The following is an 11,930-nucleotide window of genomic DNA, read 5'->3' on the forward strand; positions in this document are numbered from 1 at the left end:
TTTGGCTCATGCCAAAAACGTTTTAGCTTGTAATACATGCAAAGGGGTTGGTGTTAGTACTTTCGTTAATATCGTTCGAGTTTGATTTGACTGTATTTTTCTTTGTGTACAAGTTAGGATTTTGGGGATTCAAACTGTGATTGCGAAAATATGTCGTTGACTTGTGTTTCTCTTTATCATTTTTTAAAACCTCATTTATCTGTGTTTAATTCGTTTTATTGTATTTTAAAATTTTGTTATTTTCTATCCAGGGATTTTCAATGTTACTTTGTTTGTTTATAGCTATCTTAAATATAAAAAAAAAATGAATAAATGCACACACGTACACACACACACACACACACACACACACACACACACACACAACACACACACACACACACATCTTCAGTAGAAAAGTTGTTTGAAAGGATTTTTTATGTTTACACAAGTTATTGGAATAGATATTCATACGTTCTAAAGTGCCACGTTTTCAGAGTGTGAGAGAAACAAATAACTACAAAAAACTTGGGAATAATTTATTTTCTCGGAGCAGTCTGAAAATAATTTCCAAACTTAATAATAATAATAATAATAATAATAATAATAATAATAATAATAATAATAATAATAATAATAATAATAATTCTTTATTAGCCTCAAGGCAACATAAATACATTAGAGTAGGATAACATAGACAAAACCTTGCGGTGTATACACACGTACACACTCATATTATATATATATATATATATAATATATATATATATATATATATATATATATATATATATATATATATACATATATATACATACATATATATATATGTATGTATATACGTATATATATATATGTATATACGTATATATATATATATGTATATACGTATATATAGATATATATTTATATATATGTGTATGTGTGCGCGCATAATAAATATATATAAATATATGTGTGTGTGTGCATGTATATATGTGTATGTGTATGTATGTATATATATATATATATATTTATATGCACAAATAAATATATATATATATATCCATATATATATATATATATATATATATATATATATATATATATATATATATATATATATATATATATATATACATATATATACACAAACGTACATATAAATACATACATACATATAAGTATATATGTACATATATATATATGTATATGCACACACAAGACCACACATTTGTTTGAGGTATAGTCGATGCAATAATAACAATGATAATAATATATAATATGAATAAGAATACATTAAATATATTTTTCTTTTGTTTCTTTTTTTTTTAAGATCTTTCTTACATGCATTCTCATGTACACGCACAGGCATAGAATTTCGCCCGAAATACATGCACAAATACACACATGCATATATATATATACATAGATTCACACAAACCACTGCATGCAGTCATTTATACATATCTGCACATACACAAATATATACATTATTATGATCAAATATACACGTACATACATACATACATACAAACATACATACTTACATACACACACACACACGCATACATACATGCATACATAAATACATACATACATACATACATACATACATACATACATACATACATACATAATGCATACAGACATACGTATGTATATATGGATCTGTGATCATAATTGTATACATGCATGTCTACTTATATGTTTGTATATATATATATATATATATATATATATATATATATGTATGTATGTACACACACATATATGTATGCATGTGCATAGGTATGTACTCTTCACCAAATGATTTTTTTATAGGTTCTAACTCGTTTTATTCTTGTTTTGCATATATTTATATCATGTACACGCGTATATATATATATATATAGAAATACTTACAGGCATATACACTCCAATACATTAATATACATATATATTGGTATATATACATAAACAGCCGTTCCCACATATCATATACATACAAATTTATAAACAATCATTATGTACATAATCATATCAATCACAAATTTTTTCCTGCATTGCCTTCCATACCAAGTAATGTAATTTGGCCGTTATCATTTGGCTCGCCATTTTCTTGTTGGTGGCTAACTCACACGGGGAAGCTGTCTTATATGGAGAATACCATTTCAATGGAATTAATCGATGTTTAGCGTGAATCACTTCTGCTAGAATCCCTGTGATGTAAACGTCCTCCATAGACACATAAGGAATATATTCCGCCACGTCTAACAGCAAACAGGAAGTCCTGGAGAGAAACACATAGATATTACCGGAAGTGTAGATTGGGTATCGCATATATGGATATTCAGTCCAGCTAACTTGCCATTTTGTGTACAACCGAAACGGTATGGAGTCTATGTTGATAAAACCCATAATCGTTCTTTCCCAAACGTCTTTAGACAGGAGATAGTCAAACACCATAGGTACATTGACAAAAGTGTCATCATCAATTTTCATAACAAACTTGGCTTGGGGGCAGTAGTGACGAGCCCATTTCAAACCCATGAGGACTTTACGAGTTAAATTTCGGTAACTTTCGGTAAAGTTCGCCTGTACGACATCGTTGTGCTGAGCACTTTCGTGAAGTAGCTCTCGATTGTGTGTGTCGTTGGGGTGATACCCGAAGAGGAAGACAACTTTCGTGAAGAGATTAGGAGGCGGGTTTGACGGTTGATTTCCATATTGGCTTCTTGGCCACGGTTTTCCGATCGATACGCTGCCCCACGTGGAGCGGATTGCGTCTCGCTGGGATCGTCGCGTGTGCAGGGACACGACGAAGATGAGCAAGAAGGGAGATCTGTGTCGACAGATTTTCTCACCTGGAATTGTGTAGGTGAAGTCAAGCGGGTTGATACGTTTCCTGCTCCCACGGTAATGGCGGTATGTATCTTCGACTGACTCCAGGAATCCATTGGGAGGATAGCTATTATTGTTGCTCTTAAAATAATGGAAAATTATGATGACCGATATGAGTGAACAACAAAAAACCACAACTTTGTGACATTTTATCCTCAAAACGCCACCAAGCATTGGGAGAGAAGAAGAAACTGGAAGCCGTGTTCTAGAAAATGGGTTTCCTGAAATGAAAAGAAAAGAAAAAAGAAAGAAAATATCAAAGAAGTTTTGGCTTTTCTTCAGATATTAAATAAGTACAAAATCTCAGTACTATACAATTCAGTACGATTACATAAAATAACAACAAAACAGAGTACATCAAATAATGGGGTAAGTAGCGGGATTTGTTAAACATATTCTTGGCAATTTTATTGTCTTATTCATTACTTTATATATACATTTTTCTCTTTTGATCGGATCAACAGAAATGGGAATATATTTATTAATCTTTAAAAGGAAAATTGCAAGAAATCTCGAATGTAAATCTAGACACATAAAGGAAATTGTAATAAAGATTTATTCTATTCTTTGAAACCTCACTATCATAATCAATAAGATTTAGTCGAAGAAATTAAAACTGAAAGTAAAACAAAAACGCCATGAAGCAACACGAAAAACTGTCATAACCACAACAAACTCAAAATAGACAACAGCAGCAAGAACAACAACTGCAAAATGGTTGCGATATGAATTTAAGATTGTATTAAATTTTATAATGAAATATACATAAAAAAGCAAATAAATATATAACTGTCTTTATACATTTGAAAAGGAAAAATTAGTGTACTTTCGAACGAAACTACATGTTCGATGACATAACACTTCGATTTCTGCTTAAGACACAATGCCATACATCTTTGGAGAGGAGACAATCAATAATATCGATTTATACAAAAGGTAAAATGCTTCAAATCTGGAGGTGGTTTATTGTCGATTATATCGAGCCAGTACTTGACGAGTACTCTGTTTTATCAACCCCTGAAATGATGAAAGTTAAAACAAACCTTGATGGGATTCAGACTTAGAACGTGAATTAAATATCACATGACATTGTATCCGACGCTCCTTATTCTGTCAACATACGTTTTATAATTATGTATCCCTCGCCTGTAAAAAACTTAAGGAAAGGCTTCACTCACACAGTGTTTTCGAAGTAAATATGATTCTAGCAAGAAATTTGAAATAAAATATTGACATAATCGTCCCGGCAAACCGGTTTTTATTTCAGTTCTTCTCTCATGACCCATGACAAGTGAAACCGAATCAGGAACTACGAAATAAGAAAACGAAATGAAACAGTCAGATTCACAGCGTTTTCATAGACAAAATTAATCGAGAGTGACCTTCTGAAATCATAGCCAAGATCTTGATGGAGTTCAATGGTACCGTCATGGTTGGTGAACTTAAGAAACTGATCATGAGACAACGGGCTATGTAATGCGACCGTCCTTCGTAGTATTGGACGGAAGTGCCTACAATAGTTGATGGATGTTGACTATAACGACGACGATGATGATAATGATGACGACGAGGATAACAATGATGACGATGATGATAATAATGATATCGATGATGATAATAATGATATCGATGATGATGATAATGATGACGACAAGGATAACAGTGACGACAACGATGATGATAATGATGACGATGATGATGATGAACATAGTTTCAGAGTAGTTGTTGTTTAACCATAGACCAGCAAGGATCAAGCAAGACTATGATCAAAGACATTTTTACTGTGCCTATTCTATTATTCTTATAGTTATCTAGGACAAATATTCGGACATATCTTCCCTTTTAAAGACACAGGGTTGTGATTTGAAGGAGACTCGCCTGCTATTTTTAAAGAAATCGACTGACCATGTACATATTTCCTCATTGGTTCACGTGCTTCATAGCTGTAAGTAAATTCTGAGTGACCAGTCACATGACCCAAGACATTCAAAAATGATACCTGGTCTTTTAAAAAAGTAATTACAGAAACATTATTTGAATGTTCCTGTCTCTTTTAAGTTAGTGGTGGGGGTATAGTTTGAAAGAGATTAGGTTGTTGTTTCTAGCATATCGAGCAACCATATAAAGGATCCTTCGTGGCTTCATTGAGCTTCACATTTGTCTATAATGGTGTTTTTTTTCCAATCTCCTGGTAGCACCTACAACTAAGTAGACAGGACAGTAGAGTGTTGAAGTGTGTTGGTCAACAACACTGAACAGCACTGAGCAAACCAACGAGAGAGCTTCTACGGGGTCACTCGACTAGCTAGAAATAATGAACAAATCTCCATCGAAATAAACGCTACCGTCTTTGAAAAGGATACATTAAATAATGTGTTCTTAGGATTCCAGGATATAAAGAAAAACATGGTCCACTGTTATATGTCCTTGAACACAAGTCTTTTCGATCTGAGCTGACCTAGGAATAAACATTACCAGAACCACGATGATGACGGCGATGACGACGATGATCCCTCCCCCCACCATCACTACACGTTGTGTAGGTGGACTGGGGATATTTTATAATTTAGTTAAAGGATGAAAAGTTGCGCTCATGACCTTTGCAGGGCTCCAAAGATTGATTAAGTTGGGGGAAGAAGAAGAATACACGTCTGATGGGTCGAGGGTTATTGGTAACTACTATATCAGTTTTTATAGGCAACGTCTCAGCTCGAAGTCCGTGGCTATAAGCGTGTCTACTAATTAATAGGATCACACCTATATAGTATTTGACCGTGGCCTCCCACTGGCGAACCACTTCCATTCGTATCCTTTAATAAACTGTAGCAAGAATTCTCAATATCAGAAGGCTGGCCGCCTACTTGAATTACAGGTATGAAAGGCCAGAAAAAAATTTGTGCCTCGGGGAAGGAAGCGAGTGCCTTCTATTTCACAGCCTTCTTGTCATGTCTTTGCAAACAGTGCCACAATAAAGAGAAAGTGCAGAAAGGAAAAAAAAGGGCACCAAGGCATTGAGGCACCTTAAGATACGAAACCTGATCGGAAGGCTTCCAGCGAAATAATCTCTGCTAAAAGGTATTCAAGAGCTTGGTACGAATGTTATTGAACTGGATAACGTATTAGGGCTTCTGCAGCATTTGATGATGGTGATGCTAAGGGCTCTATATCGAGTTATTTACTGGTCTCATATCAGCCCCCCCCCCCAAGGCTTCTTCCAGCTTCTGTCTACCAAATTTACTCATATGTTTGGTTTCATGCGCACATTAGCGAGTCAGAAATAATGAAATGAAGTGGTAGCTTTGGGAGTCGTTGAGGGTATTGCAAAGATTAGGTACCTTTTAATTGGTCTGGATGTGGTTGGTGAGATGTTTGTTCAAGAGGTACGCCATATGGTTTGATACTGTTGTCAGCGACGTCCGTTCATACTGACTAATATTAGTATATGCACACACGCGTGGTATGGCATGCATACGTGTGCGTATACGTGTGTGTGTGTGTATATACTTGTGTGTGTGTGTGTGTGTGTGTGTGTGTGTGTGTGTGTGTGTGTTGTGTGTGTGTGTGGAAATATAAGAAGCCAGACAAATCCGACAGGCACCGATAGATTGAACTCAGAATTTACATAAAACATCTGCAGAGGCTATGACGAAAGTTAGTCATAATATTGCGGTATATAAAAGAACAGCCTTTTGTTTCTAAATATAAAACTAGCGACTTGTCAGTCATGAACATAATAATGAAATACAAGTACGGAACGGTGAGTCTTAGAATGATTTATACCTACCTACCAACGAACAAGGAAGGGAAAGGTGGATAGCGATTATCAACTGGCGTCTAACAAACATGATTATACTTCTGCTAAATACAACGTACTTATTATTTCTACAACAATTTTATCTGCATTAAAAAAAATATCTATAACAAATGTTGAAAAACCTCAAACGTCTTTGTGGTTGTTTATTTCCAGGTCAGCCTTATTTATTCATTCATTCATTTACTTATTTATTTGCATTTTATATTGCAAATAGTGAATAAAAGCGTCATTATTTACAAGTTTCCAAAGAACCAGTCGCTGGTTCACTACACTTCTGATAGTGAGAGGAACAAGGGATTGTTTTCCAACGACTTAACTCCTCATACACATAGCCATGCCTATGATCAAAGGCATTCAATCTGCTTATATATGAAGGATGACTACATTATCAAAGGTGTTTTTCGCTATCTTGAGACGCTAACATGTGATTTAAGGGAGATTTAGTTGCTATTTTTTTTGCAGATCAAGCGACTGCGTTGAAGCTACCTTGTGAATAGAGTGAACAGAGACAGCAGTGTAATACAGTCGCCGACAAATCGTTGTATGTGCAGTCAAGGTACTTCGTTTAAAGATGCAGAGTTCACTTAACTGTTATAATTAAAATATGATGGGATAATATTCTGTTGTAAGAAGTGAGAGGACTGGAGAATCAGCAAGTACTTTGCCAGTTTGCCCTATAATAATGCGATTCTGGGTTCGATCACATTGCGTGGCATTTTGAGCAAGTATCTTTCTATCATAGCTTCATGTCGATCCAAGGAAGCGTTCTAAATAAAATTTGGTTGACGTAAAATATGCTGAAGCCTGGCTGACGGCTGTATCTTTACCTGGCGATAAACCTAGTTTAATTGTCCTGTTTAACACCTCCACATGAGAAGATCCTGCAGATCTCCCTTCTGACTTAAATGTAAAAAAGTGGTTTCCTCTGGTCAATGCTACTTCCGATGGGAGAAATACTTATATCCCATCAGTTGAAAACCTACCACAAAGTGGTGGCTTATGTGCCTCAGTGTCCCTGAAAGCTATACCAACGGAGTGCAAGCTCTTGACAAGTCCACTCATGCCGGACAGTAAAAACATGGAGGCCAGAGTAACATGGATCTCTTCATCTCAGAGATTAAAATGGGTTTGCATAGGACCAACACCCATACCTAGAATAAAGAAAAGTTGCAGAAGCATCGATGACAATTTAAAACCAACAAGACATGAGAGAGGAAGGCTTTCCCTTAGGGACACGTATGAACAGGTCCTGAAGCGCAAATGGTGATGGATAGGCACTCCTCAATGAAACTAACATCCTGCATTACACGTCACCTAGAACCCACAAAGGAGGCGAAAGAGAGGACGTCTTAAAATAGCTGGGTGAGACTGAGATAGCTGAAAAAGCAGGGATCCAACAGGAGAGAAGTAGAAAAAACAGCGCAAAGTTGGTAACAGTGGAGAAAAGTCGCCGATGGCTTATACTCCAAAGGGAGAAAACTGAACTTGAGTATCAAGTCTGTGGAACTAGTAACAAATTTAAACTTGGTGAAATCCCACATTTTATAAAGTTTGGAGGTTCCTTGCTGAAAATTTTCAACAGATCTCACAAAAATTGAAAACAAGTACGTCTTTTAATTATTTTGTGGTCTCCTGCAGACTGTAAGCGCGTTTGGCTTATACCTAAATTGTCTAAATCCGCCACTGTCTGGAATCTTGGGATTCATGAATGGATTAGCCTTTTCTTTTTGCGTTAACCAGAGAAGAAATAGTCTCACTCGTGAAATTTTACAGGACCTCTGAAATTAGTGGTGCTAGCAGTGATGGTGGTGGTGAGGAGTAGGAGCAGGATAAACCGAGACTTATAGGTTGCTGCAATAGGATGTAGTCCATCAGAACAGTGAATTATCTGTAAGGAAACCTTTCCGAATACTTGCATGAAAACGAACTCTGCTAACAGCACGGAACAGTCAGGAGATGGGGCCAAATCGAGCCGCTAAGGACATGCTGCTTTGGATTTAAGTCTCTTACTGTTTAGAGCCATAGCAGTACTCTTCGTGTAATTTTTTAAATTAATAAATAACTCACTTCCATATGTTGTTGGACCGAGTAATACATATTTTTTTAAGAACCCAGAACCAAGGGCTCATACTCGGCACACCATCTTTTAAAATACACAGCTAAAGAAGATACTTCTACTTGGTCACTCTACATATTGGAAATATCAGTGAAATCATCTTCAAATCGTACCCTTCCATCTTAGAAAAAGAGCATTTTGGATAATGTGTGTTTGGCTGTGTTAAGGCCGGAAAACTTTTGAACATAGGTCTGTTTGATCAGAGTCAGCCCGGGGTAAAAAAAACAACAAATCTCATCCATCTGGTCGTTTCAGGAGGTACTATGTATGTATGTATGTATGTATGTATGTATGTATGTATGTATGTATGTATTGGGGTGTCTATTTGTGTATGTAACATACATACAAGTATATATAGATGCGTGTGAGTGTGTGTGTGTGTTTGTGTGTTACATACACATATAGATGTATACACACACAGACATGCATATACACAAGGGAATTTCTGTATGTGGTGCATATGTGCATACCGATTTTATGTACTGTATATATAGATGCCTTTTCTAAGAGCATTATCGATGCACAATAAGGGAAATTGACTACAAAAACAGATTCCAGGTATTTTGAAAATCATTGAATACCTGAAATGAAATTTATCTGACACCGTTTTCTGAAATAAATGATATTTGTAAATTATGCAAAGAATATGGTAATAAATAGAGAATAAGTAATCACGTGAAACTGTAGATTTTACATCAGAGTGTCCCTCACCTAGAAGAATGCGGTGACACACAACTCGGGATCTTTCACTTCCCAATAGTTTATTGCGTACCCTGCCGCCAACCAAAGGTATTTCTACGCCCTCGCCCTCTGATGCATTGTCATCACAAATGCTTATTAATCCATTGCTGGGATCCTGACAGCATCAGAGTAGACTTAGGAACAATAGTGGCTAAGAGGTTGTTCCACACTCCCGAAAACCCTGGAGTTCCCGAACCGAGCACTACATACATGCATACATACATACATACATACATACATACATACATACATGCATACATGCATACATACATACATGCATGGATGTATGCATACACAAGCATACATCCATACGTACATACATACATACATACACACACACACACACACACACACACACCACACACACACACACACACATATATATATATAGTGAAGTCGATTTGCCAACACAATGTGACAGTCTTACACAGGATGATGTTACTACTTTTTAGCTCCAGGAAAACATCTTTTCCAGCTGGCTATAGACCATGTGTCGATAGCCAGCTGGAAAAGATGCTTCTCCCGGGGTGAAAACGTAGTAGCATTGTCCTGTGTTGGCAAATAGACTTTATCATTCGGTACTGTTACTACATATTTCTCGAAGTTTCGGCTTGTCGCACATTTGTGATCCTCTTGGTTTTTCGTAGTCTCTGGTCAAATTATTTTTATGTACTGTGTATATAGATGCCTTTTCTAAGAGCATTATCGATGCACCATAAGGGAAATTGACTACAAAAACAGATTCCAGATATTCTGAAAATCATTGAATATCTGAAATGAATATCTGCTAAATGATAATTAAGTTGTAGAGTAAGTTCTGATGGAAAGATACTATAGAAAGTTTTTATTGACCAAAGCTGGAGTTGTGTTATTATTCAGACATCAGTTATGCGCGTAAAACTTTTTAATATTGTGTGTTTATTTAGGTGTCTCAATTTCAGATCTTGGGATTATTTTTAAGGTTCACAAAATAAATAATCTAGGAAGGTGAAAAGGTTAACTGGTCAGCAGATGTGTTAATAAGTTTAGTTGTTGTTGATGTTACTTAAACATTAATGGGGGATTCAACCTGCTTGTTCTGGGAAGCTGCAGCTCAGAGCAGGCTTTATTGTTCGGATGGATGTATTTCGAACTCGTTAGTTCTCTTCAACATCAGTTCTAAATGCATCCGTCAGTTCAATAAAAGCACTATTTTGTTTTAATCGAGAATATTTTTTCTCCTTGACACTGTTATATGATTTATGTACATAGTTATTAAAAACAGGATAAGGCAGGTAAGATATGAATGTATGTGGCATTACAACATACGGTTGATTTACTCTTTGCGGAACATGGTATACAAAGTATGTTATGCAAAACAAGTTGAAGAAAGTAAAAATACATTTCGTAGAACAAAGTGATAGAGTCTTGTGTAGCGTTCAAAATGATCTACTCATGTATTCAATACCATAACTTTCTGCAAAACCGGTTTAAATTTTTTGAACGTTTGAAAATGCAATTTGGCGCGAATTTACAAAAGTTTTCTTTAATGTCGTCACAGCTAATTGCTACATGCCAGCCGACACTGATCGATCGATAAACATTTACGTAGATGTTCACGCCTTTATGGTGATATATATTTCTTTACTACCCACAAGGGGCCAAACACAGAGGGGACAAACAAGGACAGACAAACGGATTAAGTCGATTACATCGATCCCCGTGCGTAACTGGTACTTAATTTATCGACCCCGAAAGGATGAAAGGCAAAGTCGACCTCGGCGGAATTTGAACTCAGAACGTAACATAAGACGAAATACTGCTACGCATTTCGCCCGGCGAGCTGCGGCGTGCTAACGATTCTGCCAGCTCGCCGCCTTCTTTTATGGTGATATAATTAGGCTCACGGAGCCGGTCGTGCCTTTTATGGAAATATAGTTGGGCTGGAAATTTGAGTATGGTGGTTCGAATTTAGGCAGAGACCAACTACACGATCTAGGAACTTCATGCCAACCAATTAAACGGCCTTACTATGGGCATGGTCTAGGATATCATTGTTTTATGTCGTACATTGATGTGGGGAAATAAATGCAGAAATGCTCAAGCACAGATATGAGCTGAAACAAATGACGGATCCTCCATCGGTTTCGACGATATGTATTCAGAAATTCGATCGACTGAACTACCTACTCAGTAAATTAATGTATAAATGGCTGCGTATACAGCTAGCGTAAATTCTCTGGCCGAATCAACGTCACACAATACGTGACAAAGCTTGATCTTTGAATATCAGGTATAATCCATCTGATGGGTCTCAATGCAGTTTTCTTCCACCCAATTTCGTTCACGAAGCTTGAGTCGACATTTATATAAAATTGTTTTGTAACTCCGTCGACAACAAAACAATATACTGCATTCATTGAGTCCTCACTACTCGAC

General features: G+C 36.2%; 1 protein-coding gene across 3 annotated transcripts in view; it reads right to left on the reverse strand.

Annotated features, from left to right (window-relative positions):
- Positions 1 to 358: 358 nt before the first annotated feature.
- LOC115210710 (beta-1,3-galactosyltransferase 5-like) overlaps positions 359 to 11,930 on the reverse strand; it is a 32,285-nt gene continuing 20,713 nt past the window's right edge. The window contains exons 2-3 of one of the 3 annotated variants that reach the window (XR_004998809.1): positions 1,722 to 3,062; positions 359 to 385 (exon numbers count right to left, since the gene is read on the reverse strand). Coding sequence is in view for 1 of the 3 variants with exons in the window: in XM_029779405.2 (XP_029635265.1) it covers positions 1,981 to 3,015 (1,035 nt within the window). In the remaining 2 variants the exon portion in view is untranslated. Of the gene's footprint in view, positions 386 to 1,713; positions 3,063 to 11,930 lie in introns of those variants that run through there. The other 2 variants (XR_004998808.1, XM_029779405.2) reach the window with 2 other exon arrangements.

The sequence above is a fragment of the Octopus sinensis genome, linkage group LG4, assembly GCF_006345805.1.
Source record: "Octopus sinensis linkage group LG4, ASM634580v1, whole genome shotgun sequence".
NCBI lineage: Eukaryota > Metazoa > Mollusca > Cephalopoda > Octopoda > Octopodidae > Octopus > Octopus sinensis.